Source organism: Anas acuta, chromosome 1 (assembly GCF_963932015.1).
Source record: "Anas acuta chromosome 1, bAnaAcu1.1, whole genome shotgun sequence".
NCBI classification, from domain to species: Eukaryota; Metazoa; Chordata; class Aves; order Anseriformes; family Anatidae; genus Anas; species Anas acuta.
In genome coordinates, this window is record NC_088979.1 from 128,712,358 (window position 1) to 128,732,428 (window position 20,071).

A 20,071-nucleotide genomic window follows, 5' to 3' on the forward strand; every position below is an offset into this window, starting at 1 on the left:
CCAAGGATCCCCAGTTGGTCATACCATGGAAGTTCCAAATAAGAAAAGAAGTAGTGCATTCAGCCTGGCATAGGCAGAGCGGTTCTGTTGACTACAGTGAGATTATTCTAGGGAATAAGGGCTGTGGGGCTGAAACCAGGGAGATCAGCTACCAGAATCATATTTTACGGAGACTTGTGGTTACTGATTCTAAAAGTAGTGTTTTTCTAATATGAGAGAGATGGTGGTTACAAGACTATGTTTGTAACTTGCATGCAAGAAGCATATAAATGAAGCCTTGTTCTGTTTGTGAATGCTTTACAGTTTTTTTAATGAGAACTTGTTTTTCTTAACGTTTCTTTCTAAGGAAGTCTCATATTTTCTAAGGCTAGAGAGACTATTAGATTGTCCAATCTGACCAAACAAGATGTGGAATATTATTGGGCATAATCAATTCTTTTTTTAAAGTTCATCTTCTAGAAACACTTCTGATCTTGACTAAAACATCAAGAGACAGAATCCACCTTTTCTTTAGGCAGTTCCTCCAAGTGTTACCGACACCCTCTGCTTAAAAGGAGCATATTACTTATCTATTAATTTGACCAGTACAATACTTAAATACTTTTAAGTATTTATCATTCTTTCTTGATTCATGGCTTATTTACATCTCATCTTCCCCTAGACTCAATGCTGAGCAAAGCTAGGATGGAAGTTTTCAAAGGAAAAGCTGGTTACTGTGACCACACAAAAGAACAGTTTAGCTTTTCAACATTTAGTACATCCACTCTAGTCGCTGTGTGGTCCACAACTTTGGGGCAAATTCATCCAGCTTGCTGTTTTTTACTCGGTGAATAAAGGAAACACTAGTTCAAATGAGATCCTCTGCCAGAAGGAGTCTCATTGGTCTTATGCACACCTTAGCACTGACAGCTAGGGCAATTTTGGGGTGGAAATTAGAGTGATAAAGATAAGCAGTAAGTAAAACAGTAATAATTATCCAACTCTATTCAGAATTCTAAAGAACAAAAATAAATAAAAATAAATAAAAATAAATAAAATAGATGCATCTCAGGATCTCAAGCTATATTGACATTATGTAAAAATAACACAATGTGAAAGCTAGCAAACTCAAGCAATGAACTGAGTAAAATTTGGTTTCCAGTGGGTTCTTTGTGCTAGGTTTTAAGGCGACTTATTAAATTTGTGTTCATGTATTATCTTTCTTTTCTGAAATTCTCCCAGTTGGTGCAAACAAATAGCACTTAAAAGTCTTTGCTGAAGTTTTAAATGTACAAATTAGTGTGTCCCTTTGAAGTGTCGGACTGGGAATCTTTGAAGGAAACTCAGAAACAGAAAAGATGAACATTTGGCATGTGTACCTTTTAGATATATAATGAAGAGAGAGATGAAGAACTTTTTTTTGCATATCCATAAAGAATTGCTACCTATCACTGATGACAGCATCTTTAATTCTAATTTCTGTACTTATCTTTTTTTTCCTACATTGCCACTACTTTTAAAAACCTGTCTTACAGTAGGACATGTCAAATGTTTGTTTTAAGTGAATTCTTTTTTTCTAATTTATTATTAAGTTTTTAAATTAAAAAAAAAAAAAGACAGATCCAAAATTAATTCCTTCTGCCATAATCAAACACTTTGCATGCCTTATATAAGCATTACATTTGCGGTAAAGAAAATTAAATTTGTATTCTGAATGAGAGATCTCAATTTATACCATTTTTTCCCCCAGATTATGCAAAAATCAAAGCTATCAAAGCTGTGAAGTCAGAACAGGCCCATTCATGTGTGTATTTTTAATGATGGGTCTCAGAATGACACAGAAATTGAAGTGTTGAATCAGTCAACAGTTCAAACATTTAAGCACAGTGTTTTGGAAATTCATTACTGTGTTAAGTCCACTGAAGAATTAGTTTATATCAGAAACAAACTCATTGCAGTAACTGATTCAGTTTCTAATACAACCTCTCTCTCTCTTTTTTTGTTGTTGTTGTTTTTTGTTGTTGTTGTGTTTTTTTTTTTGTTTAAGAACAGCTCTTAATCTCTAGTGTTCACTAATAAAAATATTTTAATAAGAGATAATACAGTAAAGCAAATGTCTATAGGTGCTTGAATCAACTATCTCTGCCTATGTAATTGCTAACACTTTGTTCAACCCTTTTTAAAATTGCTATTAAATCTCATTCTCATTTTCTGTATTAATAGGACAAGAATTCATTTTTAGTATATCCTCAAAGCAGTAATGAGCATTGTTAACATGTAACAACAATGCCCAAGGGGAAAGTTTTCAAAGCTGGTCTAACCTTAAGGCTTTACTATTGATGTACTACAAAGTCATCAGGCCAAGAGCTGTTAGAGCTAGTCCATTTGGAGAGTTCAGCTGAATATTTCTGTTTAATATATTGGAAGAATTATAAATGGTTTTGGTAGTGACCTAGGAAGAAGTGGGGATTTTTGTTTAATAGCTTAAGAACAGAGGGGCAATATTATACAAATAACTTTACCTCTTGCTCATTTTAAAGTATCGTATTGTGCTTCTGTTCTGATGTTTTTGCTTCCATACAGATTTTCATAAGAGGTTAACGAGAAAACATTAACAAGGCATGCAATATTGCACATGGGCAGGAGAGCTGAAACATAGTTATGTAGTTATAAACAAACAATAGATGTTACTTTTTAATTGCTTTTTCAGAAGCCTAGTTCTGCCTTCTTGAAGACATATTACCTATCTTATTAAAAGCAGAATAATATCCTTATTTTATTTGTTATATATAGGAAAAAAAAAAAGTTGTCTAGTAGTAATGCTTCACTGGTTTCAGCCAACACTGACTTCAACTAAATGCCTTAGTCACATTAAATGAGTCCAGAGCCTATAGATTGATTGTCCAAATTGTAGTGCAGGAAAATGACGTCCTTGATTTCTAGCATTTCAGAATGGGTCTTTAGGTTGGCTGTAGGTTGTACAAGTGGCTTGAGGAGTCTGTGTTTGGTGTACATACTAAGAGGCTCAAGAATAGTGTATTACAGCAGTGATGTGCAATAACTTCATTTTCGTTTCACTTTTTGTGATCTTGGTTTCATTACTGTGAAAAGTATAAGGTTACGTTTTAGATGACGGTTAGGCATTTCAAAAAGAGACTGATTCCTACACTCTGTTGAAATTCTACCAGTGAAGCAGAGGTAGAAATGTTCTTTTGTTTGAGTTTGTTTTGTCTGTGAAATGAATGCATAGATTGTTGTCATTTAGCCGTCTTGATTCGCAGCACTTGGTCACACCGTTGCCCTTTCCTTGCATATAAGCTAAAGGTCATCATGTCCTAAAACAGCTAAAACAGCTAAATATGAACAGACAAGTTCAATAATGTCAAAGCTCAAGAATATTGACAGTCTAAGAAATGCACTGCGTGTTGTATGTTTCTGTCCATTTTTTAAATGGTTGGGAATATAGAAGCAATTCTGTTGGTTAAGTAGAAATCGGACCTTTGCAATTCCATGTGATAGATGTTTTTCACCTTTGAGCTGGGCCCGACGTTGCTTTTCAGTAGAATACCAGGTCTGTATTGTAGGAAGGGATTTTTTAAGAGGTCATTCTCACAAGGGACCTCTTATAAGATTTCATTTAATGTTTGCTTTAAATTTGCCAAATCAATTAAATAGAGATGAGATGTTGAATCTGATAGCAGGAGGACTAAGTTTGTACAAATCAAGAATGAAGTCTTTATAGGTTTTCTTCCACCTCTCTTTCCAGATTACTCCACTCAACTCTCTTGTAAGAAATCTGTCTTGTATATTCCCTGAACTGAGAAAATGGCATGATTTGAAAATCCATATATTCCACATACCACCTAAAGATATGGCTTTCTCCTGGGCTGTTGCATGGGGAAAATATTTCCCCATGCTTATTGAGTCATCGTCTTGTTTGCATATGTTGTCAAAAAGCTGGTTGATGATAATACTGTAAGGAGGAATGATTCCTTCCAGCACGTTTTTCATTGACCACTGGATGCATGTTAGATGGTAACGATTCTTGGACACCATGTTGTGAATGTATTTTGTATAACTAGTGCTTGTGATTCATTCTTTGGACCTAAACTGAAGGCTCAGAGCTGTTTGAGGTAGAGATTTCCCTAGTTTTTCAAGGTAGGGATTCTGTTTGAAAATTCTTCCCCAAAGGCTTACAGACATTTTTGGGAGTCTCTGTCATCTACAAGCCAGTCCCTATGTGGGCCTGTCAGCGATCTCCAGTTGGTTCAGGAATACCAAGTGTCCAAACTAACTTTTATTGTTGTTTTTTTTTTTTTTTTTTTTTTTTTACCTTTACTTCTGTTGTCTGATACCTAATTTATAGATTCTCAACAAGCTTGAACCTTTCCTGCACAATGGCCTTTCTGCTTTCTTTTGTCTTTTTTTCTCTAGTTCCCTCAATTTGTTTTGTTGTTTCTTGAATAGGGAGCAAAAGAAAGGCAAAACTTGATCCACTCTATCATGACCAGAGTCCAATTATGTTGTGGTGTTCTCTAGCCATGTATCCTATTTTTTAAACAACTGTTGCCCTTCTTATATATTAATTCATACATAATGCTGGTTTGGTTTTTCTTGCCTGCTGCAGATCATCTCTGGTTCACACAAACCCTTGTTCTTTTCTCCTTGATGGATTTAGTCTTCTTTTGAAAGAATAAATGGATATGAACTTCAACTGATAAATACATTCATTTGAATCTGTGACTGATTTGTGACTGGATTGTTTTTGATGACTTTTATCTGTAGTTGATTTGCATCTATTTGGCTATGACTGGCTGGGGGTAACACATGGAATAAATGAATAAATAAATCTGAGGAAAAGGCAGAGAGAGAATAGATGAATAGATGATAGGGAAGGACAGTGAGACTAAACATAAAGGGATGGATAAATGGTGATTAAGAAGTACAGAAAAATAAGGAACAAGCAGTGATCAAAGTAGAAAAAGAGAAATTAAAAGGATTCAAAACTGAAAAGAATAGGAATTCTGAAAAGAATAGAAAGAATGAAAAAGAAATAAGGACCTGGTGCCTGATTACACTTATAGCAGCAGAAATTGGATGCTTTTAATTATGTGAAAGGGCTAGGATTGTTTACCAGTGAAGGGAAGAGGTTGTGCAGGAAACCATGGAACAATGTCCAGGGTTGGGATGCTGTACACGCTTACTCATTTCTTCACCCCTGAGTTGTCCCACACTCAGAACAGTAAATCTTCATTTGATCAAGTAAAGTCTTTGCTACAAGGCTTACATACTATCAACTCTAAGTAGCAGTGTTTCTCTATGTTTTGCACAGTAATATGTGGAATATTTTCTGTAAGTTTGATTGTACTGAATCCTCATTTTACTCGTTCAAGTTTGCTGGGTTTGGTTAGCATTCCATTGTGCCCTTCATTCTGACCTTTGTTCTTTTATCAGCATATATAATTAATGAAAAAACAACAGCAAAACAACTAAGTAACACTAACAAGACTGTCTTAGACTAGTCATATTGAAGGTCCCGTGTTTTTTCACATCAACTTCCATGTTTCTGCATGTTATCCCTTGTCATGTTGCATCTTAGACACTCCGTTGGCACCTGCAGGCACAGAGCACCATTGTACAGTGTTCCACATTACACATGTACTGCACAGTACAAATAATACATAGCATGAGTCTTTGAAACTGAGGCTGTGACCAAGGAATGAAAGTCTTTGTTATTACATTACCTGCTCTCCCAGGCATCTGACTTCTATTTGGCTTCACTTGAATTCCTCGCTATTCACAAAGCAACAATTGCTGCCCACCATATTTATTTTCTCTGCTTTTTATTCAGAGGTCAGTGCAGCTTCCAGGCACTGACAGTTTGCCTGTTTTCTCTCTGCTTCTGACCTCTATCCACTAAACTCTTACTATAGTGCTTAACTTTAAAGAGATGACCATAATTAGAAGTATTCACATGCTAATAATCAAATACGTGTTTAAAGTGCCTTGCTGGTTTGAAGGGAAAAAACATTACCACTGTGTATCTGTTTTCTATCACAAAACGAGATCTTAGTCTTGACTGGAACTTCTAGTTGTTAATGGATAGCACATCCCCACCAAAATGTATATATTTATATTGGCTGTATTGGTGCTCCAGGACGCAACTGAGAGTGGACTCTCACAATAAGTGCTAAGGAAAGTTTTGATGTTCCCTGCCCCAAACACCTTACAGCCTGTGCAAACAAGACAAAGAGAAGACAAGGAAGATGAGGAAATATAAAATGGTAGCACTGAGACTGATATCAAACGTTATGTGAATTTCCAAGTGCTCAATGCATTTTGTTGGAGATGCTGTAATAGCTGAGGCCTCTCAGGAAAGGAAAGATTGCCCAGTAGCTCGGGCAAGACATGAGGATTAGCTTTTGTTACTTGTTTGGAATCCCTGGAAATACATGGAAGGTAGGACATTCCTCATGGTGATGTCTGTCATTTGTCCCCTGAGGAATGAATCACAAAAGTTGAGATGACAGTTTTTGTCTTGAAATATGCCAGTGTGCTAAATAAAAAATATCCATCAGAAAGACAATATATGATCTACAGTAGGAGAAGTTTTTGGAGAGTTATTTATTGATGTTTTCTTTTTTTTTTTTCCTTTTTTTCCCCCCTCCTCTTTCTCTTGTCTCTTTTCCTCGTGTGTGTTTTCTTCGTTTGTTTATTTTTACAGCAGTTGTATGCTGCCCAACTTGCTGCAATGCAAGTGTCTCCAGGAGGCAAGATACCTGGCATACCCCAGGGTAACCTTGGTGCTGCTGTATCGCCTACCAGCATCCACACAGACAAGAGCACAAACAGCCCTCCACCCAAAAGCAAGGTACTGTACCAGGCCTGGCGGCACAGCAATCCTGACAATGTTGATATTTGCATGTATGTTTTTTTTGTTGTCTGTGTGCCTCTCAGTTGTAGGCAGCTTTGTTTTCATGATACCTCTGTGAAATGATTGTATTCTTGGTGGGTTCCTTTGCAGTGCCCTAGCTATAATACTGTTGTTTCCTCCATCTTCAGTAAAGGGTAGTGGGTGGAGGTGACAGCCCTCCTATGCCAGCACACAACTGTCATTTCCTTTCAGGGCACTAAACCGTGGTCAGATTAGTAATCTGGAAAGCAGTGAGGCATCCTGGGGCCCACTGGGAGTTTATGGAGGAACTAGTCTCCAAAGCAACGTGTGTTGTGTTGCGTTGCATTGTAGACCACGCTGGGATCTGTTCATAAAAGGTCTGATGAGTACTATTGGCTGTAGCTGGGCAATTAGGTCTGCACTCATTGAAGAGGTCAAGGTAGCAGCTTGCAGTCACATCTGTGTAATGCTGCCAGTGCGTGACCAGTTAGAGAAAGAAAAAGACACAGTATGTCCAGTGGAAGAAGATATGCTCAGCATAAGCCACAGCCAAGCAAAATTAACCAGTCAAAACTGAATGGCACTTTTTAGTTATTGAAAACCAGCTAGGCAGAATTCAGTTAAGGAATGTGGAGAAGAAGCAGTCCCATTTGGGTGACAGCAAGAGCTTGATAAAAATGTGCTCTTTCTTTTTGTTAGTGTCCTCTAGCATGCTGTCCATGTCCTTTATTGTGTTGGAAAAGATTCCTTGAATTGACAATGGTGTCTTGTTTTTTACCGTAACAGTAAAGCAGCACACATTAAAAATAATCAGACAAATAAATAATACCATTGTCAACTCAGTGAGATACATGGCCAAAGGATAAAATAGATGGTGTGGAACCAGTGGTTGTTGTGTTAATGAATCAAGCTTTAGGTCTATGTTTTCTGCCTTCTCTCCTCAGTAAAGACTTTCTGGCTTCTCAAAGTTTACCCTTGGCTTGGCTTCTTCTTTTGTGTACTGTAGAGCTAGGATCACAAAGCCATGCAGTGCCTAATGATACTTTTTTTTTTTTCCCCAAACGTTGTGTCTATGGTTAACAAGAGATTTTTGTGCGTTTTACAAGGGGAGCTTGTGTGTGGCTAGTGGCTTGCTAGATCCACTACACTTAAAAGCCCAATGTTGATTTTGGATCTTTGTGCACAAGCAGAATGTCTGGTGAGATCTAAGGGGGTGCAGTGTTTATTTTGTGGCAATTGTGGAATTACAAGGCCTGCCATATCTACTGGTACCATCAAGCACAACCGTCTTACTGGCAGCTGTCAAGATCAGCCCTTGTGTTTTATTGCTTTTTCATATTTGTAGGTGTTCCAGTGCCTTTGGCTTGCAGTCCTGTAGGACACAAACATAACTTATTTGCAAATAGCAAAAAAAAAAAAAGAGTGGGCCACAAGGAAAGGAAGGGGGCTCCAAAAGGCTGTAAAATTGTGCAGCATGAGCCCTGCGATGCATGCTGTTTTCAATCTGCTGTGTGCCAGTTGGAAGCTCAGAGAGAGAGCGAGAGAAAGAGAAAGGATAATGCTGAGAAATGATAGAGTGGCTGTGACCTCCAAGCTCAGCCTGGAAATCCAAGACATTGATTTCACTTAGCATTCCTGCTGAGAAATCCGGCGGAGTTCAGTTGTAATAAAAGAACAAGATTCTGTTCTAATGGTAATGGCGTATGACAGACATACCACTTTGTCTGTCCTCAGCACCAGAGAGAGGAGAATTGGAGAAAGGTCACCTGACCCGCCTGTGGTGTTGTGCGAATGCTATACTGAGCTTTGAACTCCAGCCTAGAAGCACAATTATTTATAATACTAAATGATAAAGGAACCTTTATAGAGCCTACAGTAATTAGAATAAAGCTTATACAATAGTGCAGTGGCCTGGCTCGGAAAACACACTGGCAAATCCCTTGTAGTGTCAGAAACTGAAGCTTATATGTTGAAACTAAACACCTCTGTTTGTGTCTGTGTGGACCCTCCTTGGCTTTTTCAGAGCTTGTTTGTGTTCAACATTTTCACAAATATATTGTTTGATATATTTGTAAATTAATACATATTTTTAGCTGCTGTCAGGGTGTATCAGTCTGAATTTCAGAGCCTTTTCTTTTTTTTTTTTCAACCCCCAGCAGCAACTTGGTTCATGAAGTTAGTTCTTGGTAGTCTTTCTCACTGTTACTGCATGTCAGATCTCCACAGATGAACAGTTAATGCCTTAGACAAGCTTTCGATACTGTTTGCTGAATTTTTATTTTCAACCCACAGTTTACATTGGCACAGCTTTGGAAATACACTCAAGTGTTTAGAGACAAGGAGACAGCCTTACCTGAGAGTGTGTCAAGCTCCTGGCAAACATCTAGGTCACTTCTGAAAAGCTATATTTTTTCCTTCTTGTATAGTGTTAAAGTTAGTGTGCTGCTCTTTGCAAGGATTCTTCAAAGTCGGCTTCAGCAGCAGATGGAACAACTGCTGGCTCTAGAAATGCTGAGAAGCATCAGAGGGAGTTTGCCAAGGATCATCCTTTAAATCTAGTAAGACTTCAACACATCCCTGAAACTCCTCTAAGACCTTGGCAACTCCCATTTTGGCAAACCTTTTATCAGTGGCCCTCACCAGTGTTTGAACATTGTGCTGGCCAGACTAACCTGGCATCTTCTGTTGTCTCACTTGCCTTTCAGCAGATGTGACCTGGAATGGTCATATTCACTTCCTAGGTTTCTGTACTATAACTTTTAGGAAACCATAGAGATGCCATTATGCTGTGCTGTACACATTCTGTCAAGTTTTGGTTAGGAAACTGAGCTGGTGTCGTACATTCTTCCAAGAAGAAATCTCAGTGCCAGAAAAATTGATTTAAGAAACAGAGCTAGTGGAGCCTGTCCAAAAGAAAATGCGTGCGTCTTGCGGAAATGGATTTTAACACAGCTTCTTCTTGAGCAGTTTTAAAAACAGCCGGTATGCTAATCATACCATTCAAATTTACCAAGGCCTCCTCCACAACCCATTTGAAAGGCAACTGTCTTTTAAGTTTGCCAAATTGTGCTGGATTTCCAAAGTCTGTCTTAAGCACATTTTGCATTTGATCCTGTAAATGCTTGCATGCTGCTTAGCTGGGTGTTCAAGATTGTTACATGCTCCCAAATAAGTAGAAGAGGATGGGCACAGGTGAAGATAAAAAGTAGGCAGAATAGCTTAACCAGCCAATCTTGTGATTACCTTCAATCCTCTTGCTTGTACAAGACCACCCAAGAGGGGTTAAAAAAGCCCACAGTGTTGTAAAGAATATGTTTATCTGAACGGTGACCCCTACCGCAGTACCAGGATCCTCACTAAGTGGCATCTTCATTGTCATCAGGTGAGGTCATCATGCTCTTGAATAAGCACAGCAATATCACCCTCACTTGTAAACAGTCAGGGCTCTGTTCAATCCTGCTTTTGTTCCATGCTTTTTATGTTGCACATTTAAATATAGCATCTAGTGCTTATGTGATGTAATATCCTAGCCCTTTCCATGTAACCTTTCAAGTACAGTAATTCTGGAGTGAATTTTCAATGTAGCTTATAAATGTAGCTAAATGATTCCCAGTATTTAATGGAGCACAGTGTATTGTCTGTAGCATCTGCTGAAAACCAGGAGCAATTCAGTGTGAAATGTGACAGGAGAGAATTCCTGGGCAAATTTCTTTTAACCTTGTTATGACCTCAGCCCTAACCCTACTCACAGTTGTGTCTCCATCAATGGCAACAGCACACGGATTGTCCAAATCAATTTTTTTATTCTTTTCAAATACTTCTGGCAGTGATGTTACTATTTGCTCAGCAGTAGCACCTGGGAGTTGTGACAAGGAAAGGAAATGTGTTTCAGACAAGCCAGAAACAGCACTAAGCAGTTGGATATACGCAATCAGATTCTCCTTGGCTACAATATCCAGACTAATATCAGTATGAATCCTTAACCAAAGATGTTTTTTTTCACATTATCTGATCCCTCTGATCACCTAAGTAAACACTGGTTTGAAAATTTTTTATGTCACCTATGGTCAGCAATAGAATCTCATTTGAAAGACTTGGAGCTTGCCTCTCTACCACAGCACAGACTGGTCTTCAAATGGCCAGAGATTCTCCAGGGGAAGTTCTAATTTGAGGAGTATCTTCTGGCAATGCTACAGTTGCTGCTACATGCACCAGCTGCCTCTTGCATCCTGCTTATAGTGTAGGAAGGATAGAAAAGAGGCCTACAGTGTGCTGTCCCAGTCAAAACTGGTGAGACTGTACTTTCCAGTTTCAGTGGGAAAGCTCTCTTGACTGAGGAAAAAAATACGAAAAAAAAATAATAATAAAAGGAGGGAAAAAGAACATGTCCCTAAAATTGTCTACTAATAAAAACATCCATCTAGATGATATTTCTTATTCTATTTCATACAAACTGTTGACTTGAACTTCATTTTAGGTGATTACCCTAAGCAGCCCTGTTAGTTGAGTATATCTGTCTCACTTTCTCTCAGTTCTCTCTTTCATGTGGTAATGCAGAATGTCAAAATTCATCCTGGGGAGATCTTGGGGGAAAAAAAACTAAAATAGGCTCTGTTATGTACATAGCTGCATTGGCTTGCTTGCCACATGAAGCTATGACTGTTTCAGGAGTCTAGCCAATATGGCTAGACATACAAATTCCTTGTACCCTCACAGTTTCCATTTCTGATCACATTGTTTTTCATGATTGAGTATGTTAAAGGAAAGTATTTAATTTCAGTTCTAGAGATGATAGATAGGTTGCTGTTCAAATGAAGAAGGACATCAGTGTTTCCTCTTCCTAACATTTCTTTTTATTTAATGTAATCAAGTATTTTTGGAAATATGAGCTAATAGTTCTTCACAGCACTGTGAAGTAGTTCAGGTGTAGGGGCAGACAGCTGTGTCTTTATAAGAAGACTGATAATTGCTGTGTACAGGTGATCGAATGGTGTGACTGTTTGTGTTAGATGGGACAAAACTCTTTTTCTTGTCTGCAAAGCGCTAGAGAGGAGAGGAACATCCTGTCTGAAAGTAACACATTACGTCTTGTATACTAAAAGCAATTACTGTCCTCTGTATTAGTTGAAGAGCTCAGCAGCTGCTGAATGCATATCCAAGCAGCAGGAAATTAAGGCATTCTTACTTTCTGTAAAGGGTGTACTGGGGTATTTCAGAGTGAATAACAAGAGTTATCATTAAAGTAATGTAAGATGCACCATTTCTGCTACAATGTAAGGGCTATGTTTACAAAAGTTTTATCTCCAAGATTTGCAAGGCTCTCTTATTTTTGAGAATTTCTGGTCTGGACATAATTCTTTATACACCAGTGATTAAAAATAAAACCCACCTTGTAAATGGATGTATTAAGCTTTTCAGCACCAGAAAAGCGGTTAGTGATAGAATATTATCTATCACTACATTCAAAGCATTATTCAGTGCTTGCATTTCTCAATCCCTTTGTCAGTCCATCAAACAGGTTAGAATAGCTGCAGGATAATTAAGGAAAAGTTTATGGTATGGATGCAGTGATGTATAGGGAGCTGGAAACCTCATCTGCCTTATCTGTGCTAAGCTACTTGGTGCTGTGCTACTTCTTTAGCGTCTGTGTCCATTCTTAATGTAGAGTTTGTAGCTAATTATCTCTTTACCTGGAAGCTTTTTTCCTTTGCTGCCCATGCTTTTAATCCCAAATAGCAAAATACAGAGCTGGTGACAGAATCTTTGAGGCTGTTCTCCTCTTCTTTGCTCTGCTTTCTATACACAACATCCAGGCATATAAACAATGACTTTTTAAACCATTTGCCAGAGCACAATGAAGTGATGTGTGTTAATGGAACTTCTTAAGATGCTCTTCTAAAATAGCGAGTGTGTTCTGAACAATAAAAACAGCGTTAATAGTAGTATCTAAAAGGCAGCAGCAGTAACAGTAGGGACTTGCACAGCATTCTCTCTGCCTTCCAACCCTCCCTACTTTCCTTAAAATAAATCAAATACATAGAGGGGCTTCTAGGATGCTTTTTCAGATTAACTCTCCACTGCTCTGTTTCCTGATATCATGTCTCTCTGGTTGGAGCCTGTCTCTCAAGCAGAGTTGCCAGCCAGTCAGCCCTTGTCAGACTCAGTCGGCACTTTTTATAAAGAAAACTCAGAAGAAAACATAACAAAGAGAAAAGGGGGGAGGAAAAAACTCTGAAATCTGTGCTTGTAAAACAAAAGCGAGCCACACAAATTAAGCAATACCGCAGCATTTCTGAAAGAGATCTTCAGAAATCAGACAGGGAACAACAGAGATGTAAAGCAAAATGGTACTGACAGACATGCAATGTGTGCTTCTTACTAGTTCATTGCTGTTCTTTGCTGCTAGTGCCTTCCTTTAGCTGGTATGAATAAATAAAGCATCCACTTTCTTCCAAGTGGGAAAGTTGGGTGGTAGAGGGGTAGCAGGTAGTAGTTTTTACTGTTTTTGGTTAAATGAACCACAGCAGTGGCTTAACACTGAAGACCTAGGTATTACACCATGCACTGTTACTTTCAGCCCAGGTCCGTTTCAGAATCCCTCAGTGTTCAAGAGCACTGGAACCTGACATTTGGTTTCAGCTTTGTGTCTTATTCTGTTACTTAGAAAACATTGACTCCTGGTGAAGCTGTATGACAGAGTTACCCATTTAGTGTCACTTGGAACAAAGCACCTGAATGAGAAAGAGCAGCATTTTGCAAGAAGAGACGGGGGAGTCCCAGACAAGAAAATACTGTCACAGATCTGAGCGTTTTTTTTTGGTAGCATTTTTTAATGCTACCAAGATGGCTGTTGAGTTGATGTTGCCAGTTGGTCAAGTCATCCTAAAAACAGCAGTAAAAGGGTTTAAGGAGAGTGTAAAATCTGGAGCTGCATAATGTAACAGAGAAAAGTTTGATTTTTCTAGTTGTGGTGGTTTTTGTTAGTCATCCTCACCTTTTGGGTGCTTTCATTCAGTGGGAACAGTTGGAAACTACTTAGGAGAGGTTCTTTCTGCTATGGAAATGGAACCAACCATGAGGAGAAATATAAGAAGTTCAGCTTGGGATGCAGCATTCTTCTCTAGTGGCTGTCAGGTATTGCAGTGGACATCTTTTACAGCACAACAAAGATGAAGGATCAATACCAGCTCTAAGTTAAACATAGGTAACAAAACCAGGCAGTATATACCAGTATCACATTAATTTCTAGTTCCCTTCATAATATGAAATTCAAATAAAGTAGAAGTCAAAAGTCCTTTATTCCAGAGAATTATTTTTCTAGAATCTGTGCTGTTAGATTCTATAAATCAAGAAATATGTTTATTCCAGGATCACATATGCAAAAAAATAGCACTGCAGCCATGTACTGACTTCATGGATTAGAAGACAGCTTGAAATGGAGCAGAGGACTGCTTCTACCAGGTCTTTTTAGAAGGAAACCAGGTACTTCACTTAAGGAATGAAATCTTTCACAGCTTCAGCTGTATTTGGGTATTTTGTAGCATGGTTTATAATTGAAAGTAAAGTACATCGGCTTCTTTGACAGGGATGTGTACTGGACAGCAGTGTAGCCATCTTTTACCAAATAAAGAACTTCTTTTCAACATAGACAGTAAGTTTCTGAGGTGAATGACTCAAATTCTAATATGATCATTCAAGCAGCTTCTAGAAGTTCCTTGCTTTGTCTGCAGAGGAGTGGTTTTCTTCCATGTCACATACTAGATTTGAAATTAGATCCTCTTGACACATCCCAGCAGAATGCAATTCAAACTAAGCATCAAAAAAAATAAATTTTGTGGTAAGTATTCCTGTACCCAGTGTTGATTGATCACCATTTAACAAGGGAGCTCTACAACCTCTTTCTTTTTTATTGTTATTTAATCTAAAATATTTTAATCTGTAATGTTAGCTGTAGATAGCTGAAGAGAAACAACATGAATGGCAGAATGATGAAGGAATCCATTTTATTTTCAAATTCAAAGAGGCAGTTTCTCATAGGTTAGAGTTCACTCTAAAATTGTATGAAGTGCTTGGCAAATATTTCACTGAAGTTTCTGAGAACAACACATTTGTTGTACAAAATACATTTTGAATTATGTAGTCTAAAATGAAATGGTAGGAGCTGGGATTTAAGAGAAATTGTGTGTAAATTGACACTTTAGTGTACTCATTTCTCAGGGCAGTATAATTACATCTTGTGATTTTATAATGGACAGTTCCCTTCAAGTTCGAGCTCCTGGAATCACATGAGTATGTAAGAACCCCATTTAAACAAAAAGCTTCAGGCTGTCATGGCTGAAACTTATAGTTTGATATGTATTTCGAAGGCTTAGAAAGCAGCTACCAAATAAAATGAATTTATAAGTTATTATTTTAATCAAGTGACATCAGTTTTCAGTCCAAAATCATAGAAGACTTCATGTTGGCCACTCTACTAAGGCATAACCATTTCTCAGCAAAATTATGCTTGCTATCATAGGATATCCTGGTGAAAATGCTTACGTAGTGTCCAGAGAAAACATTTGAGAGCATCCAAGGAACATTAGAGACAGGCAAATGGAGGCAACAAGCCTTTTTTTTTTTTTTATGTAATTTGACTGGAACTAATACAGGAAACCAGTTAGAAAATTTTGATCTCAATCATGTGCCTTTATTCACTAATGATGCCAAATGGCAAATTCAAATGTGTACTTTTAGTACTAATGAATTAGTTTAGTTTCTGTTCATTTATTTCATTTCAGTTGCTACATTTTTCCTTGCTGCTTTTAAAGGATGGATAACCTAATGCCATGACTGGCATCTCTGGAAAAGAAAAATATTAAGAAAAAAAGACTTTAATAAAAGATTGTTCAGTATGTTGACATGCTGAGCTCATGGAGAAGAAGACCTTGTCTCTTACAGTTTCTCAATTTCCAATCATGATGTTACAGAAATAATATAACTTGGAATGGTTCATAAGTTATTAGTTCTTAAACTTTTTTTGAGCAGATGTGCCAACACCTGCTAGTAAATTTAAAAGAAGGGGCCACTTCTAAGGGCTAAGTGTGTACGGAGATGTAACACATGGGTTCGTGCGGGCTTTCAGCTGACATGCCAGGCAGTGACACATCACGTCATGAATCAGCCACATCGAGTTACATGATTTCAGGCTAACAGAACACAACAGGAGTTACACAGAAACAAACACAACTCAATGTGACATATCCACGGGAAAACTGGCAGAAAAAGCTTCTTAAAATTGAGTTTCAGGGGTACATTTATTCCTCTCCAAAATGCTCCAGAGAAAACTATGAAGCAGTGTAGCAGCAAAGAAAAGCATGTAGTAACAGAATTACTGAAGTTGTTTTAATTCAGTGTCCGATTAGATAGAAAACACATATATATAACAATTCTGGAGAGTGTTTTTTTGTGTCAAATTCTTGTGAATTTCTGTTTTTCCAAAGGTAGCTCTCTCAGGGTTGCAGTCATTCCAGGTCAGTGATTATTTTTATCTTTAGCCATGCTAAGAGCTGTATAGACTTCAGGTTACTGCTGTAAGTTAATATATTTTGAGTTGAGATCTTGGTTGCCTCAGTAAATCTTGAGTCCTTCCAGTCTGAACTCTGTTGCTTTTTCTGCTTTGCTTATGGATCAGAGTGACCCCTTTGTGCCTGTTTCTAATACTCAGTCTTCTCTGAAATTATCCTTTATCCGTTTATGGATACTCCTATCTATCCTATTCTAATGTCCACTGAAAAGAGTCAGCAATTAAAACACTGGGATAAATTTATTAATTTGTTTGCTTATTATTCATTATAAATGTGTGGATAGCCTGTGCTTTCAGTATTCTCTATAAAAGGCACAGACCTAATTCAGGGTCAGAGAAATTCAACACATACATTTGGCTGAGAAATACATGTCAAGTAGCATTTCATTTGTGATACCAGAAGTTAAAATGGTGTCACGTGACTGTTTGCCCACTACATTTCATGTCTGGATTTACAGTTCTTCATTTCACAGCCTCAGTAATACAAATTTCTCTACACAAAGTGAGTCCTCCCAGTGAAGTGCAGCTCATAAACAGGATGATGTAGTGGTGTAGTACCTGGGAGATCCACCAATGTACCAAACAAGTTAAATATACAGGGACACTAGTCCTAGTGTGTGAAAAAAAATGACAATCATGACATTTTGGCTAGCCGAAATTAGCTAGTGAGAAAATCGCACAGATATTCCAAGGCCTATAGGCCAGAACAAATTGAATAGATACTTTTCTTCTGCCTTCATTTTTAAACAAGCAAGATGTTCCAATAGTTCCAGAAGTAGCGAAGCCAGGTTTCGTTTGCGAAGTCTCACAGTGCTTAGACAGGCTGGAGACACAGTGTACCTCTCTTTGGGGGATTCCCTGGTGTCTGTTAGAACATGAGTAAGCATTGGAGGCTTCTCCTGAGGTGAGAAGCTTGGAGCGTCCCCCTTTCCCACCCCACTGTATCTTCACACAAATTATATGGGACCTTTGAAGACTTCATTCTTTATCAAACCTGATGAACACTGGCCGGTGCTCTCAAAATACCCATAGAGATGAAGGCTGCCAAACATGCATATATGCACACTGACCTTACGTGTACACCCACACACATGCAACCCCCCTAATTCTGAGGCCAAAAGTAATCCGAAAGTTGGACAACTCTCAAGGGTTTTACAGGCATGACATCTAAAATTTCAAGTAGATTCAGGATGTCTTGCTACTTGCTTTTCCTGTGCTGCTGTTCTTCATCCCCAGATGATCACAATTCAGTGCTGGGTTGAAGGATTCCCATGATAGTATCATTTGGGACTCACTTTGTAAATTGCTGTGGGCTCAAACAGAAGAAGATAACACTATATAAATATGTTGTTACTGGTGAAGCAATGAAATTATCTTATACTTACCAAGTACACTAGTGTCTTGTCTTGATCATAATTAATCGGTGATATAAACGTTGAGTCAGTGCTCTAGGATTCGTGCCCAGAATAAGTCACAAAACATAGCAGCTTTAGTATGGGAGAAAAGGGAGGGGGAGAAGGTCTCTTTTTTTCCTCCTTTTCTTTCTTCTGGATAAGATACGAAAACTGCCCAGAGCTGGCCCTCTTCAGAAATAGTGAATCAGCCTCTTGGAAATTTTTTTAAGATGTCAACTTTCCTTTCATACACTTCTGTGAAGACAAAGAATGTTTTAACATCTGTATTGAAGTTATCATTAAAATAAAAGGAGATCTGTAGACATCAGCTATAAATCATCAAGAAATAGCTTGTGGGTAACCTTTGACACAAATGAACCTACTTGAAATGAGCTAGGGCTGGATTCATTGCCTTTAGTGAAGCCAGTAGGTGGACTAAGGTCCCCTCTCCCCCTTTGCTTCCCCCCTCTCTTCCCCCTGCCTTTCCATATCTTTCAGTGTTAGCTTCTGGGAGGTGAATGTGTTCTGGCTGAGTGATGGAAATGCATTTGGATGTGTTCTTAAATAGACATTTGTTTTATGTCTGAAAAGAATAGGCCAATCTTAACAGTGTGATGCTGGGGCTATTTGAAAGGTATTTTTTAAGGCAGTTGTCTTCTTTCAGCTTCACAAAAACTATTTTAACCAATTGTTTAGGCTTGAGGAACAGCATGGAATATCTATTGTGTAGAGATGCATGCATGTTCTACAGAATTAACAAGAAAATGGTATACAAAAATCTGCCTAATTTTACATAATAGATTTTTGGCATTCTTGTGATCTGACTTCAAATCCATGCTGAGTTTCTACAGTATAACAGAAATTCTAGTTAGCAGTTGTTAATTTTAATTTCTAAGATGCTAGGTTTTAAAAGGAGCTGAAAGTGTTCAGCATCTCATGGGGACAAACTATGAGTCTTACTAATGAATCCAGCAATTAGTGGTTCATTGTGCCTGCCAGCAATTTGGCCCTGATATCAGTCCTGATGGTGATTTCATTTTTGCTGTTGTGAATCAGGAATAGGATCTGAAGTCTATTCACCAAGGGGGGCTCAATACTTCTTCAACACTGTTCTGCTTGTAATCTGCATTCAGTACTGACAGCAGCAAACAAAAAAAAATGGAAGTACAATATATTTCGATTTTAATTATGATTATTATGGTTGATTAATATGTTCATTGGGATAATTATATAACATCAATAGTACTTATTAAATTTAAAGGGTTTTAAATGGTAGTGTCCCTATGCAGTTAGATAAACATATATATGGTGTATGCCCACTTTGCATAGAAGAAACCCTTTTCATAGATGAAAGGATGTATTTCTCCAATCATATAAATAGAGAATTGAGACAAAAGAGGTGGCCCTTTACTTTCTGTAGGCATTTGCATGACTGCAAAACACTGACATTTATGTTTGGTAATATTTTATGATAACTTTTCAAAGATTTCAGTGACCATGTGCAGAATAAGATAAGATAATGAGTGACTCATTCAAGTTCACAGAGAAAGTTTGTTGAAAAACCAGGAATTGAACCCAAGTCTCTTTGGGTCCCTGTGCATGACTCAAGTAGTAAGCAACAAAAAAAAACATGAGTATGGCATAAGAATAGGAATGACCCTTCCCAGAAGTGAACTCTCAAGTAGTTAAGCCCCACATATGTGATTATGAGTGTGATATAAATATTAAACAAATCTTGTTTTTGTGTGAGTGCAGTACTTCATGATGGAGCATGTGTTTGCTTTGAACATTCCTTACAGTACATCAAACTCCCTCCAGTTTCTGGAACTGCTGATTAGATTTCATCTTACTGCTAAAAGGAGGTGAAATGAAAAAATACCCAGCAAGGCAGAGTTGTAAAATCATTTTGATTTTAGTGATCTGGGATGTTGTTAATAGCATGCAAGTATTAAAGACAGATGAATTTTGTGTTGATAGTTTCCCTTTGAAAAGCTATTAGTTTGAAAAACAAGTTGTCAGGCAGGTCATATCTGCAGTTACAAAACATATTTTGACATTTTTCATACAGCTGTATGTATCTATAAATGAAAACAGTGCATTTTATCTTTGCACTGCTTATTTGTAGTGCTGCATATGTTGCTGCCTCTTGGTGAAAAATCCACCTAGACTACATAGAGATAACCAAAGTCAGAGAAGGCACAGGTGGTTTTTGAAAAAGAAATTCTTAGCCCACTGTCA

At 37.8% G+C, this 20,071-nt stretch overlaps 1 protein-coding gene across 21 annotated transcripts in view; it reads left to right on the forward strand.

Annotated features, from left to right (window-relative positions):
• SOX5 (SRY-box transcription factor 5) overlaps positions 1–20,071 on the forward strand; it is a 644,424-nt gene that overhangs the window by 578,911 nt on the left and 45,442 nt on the right. For 18 of the 21 annotated variants that reach the window (XM_068655012.1, XM_068655050.1, XM_068655039.1 and 15 more), the window contains one exon: positions 6,704–6,850. The exons of the other annotated variants lie outside the window; for them this stretch is intronic. In XM_068655012.1, coding sequence (XP_068511113.1) covers positions 6,704–6,850 — 147 coding nt within the window. The remainder of the gene's footprint in view (positions 1–6,703; positions 6,851–20,071) is intronic. 21 annotated transcript variants of the gene reach the window in all.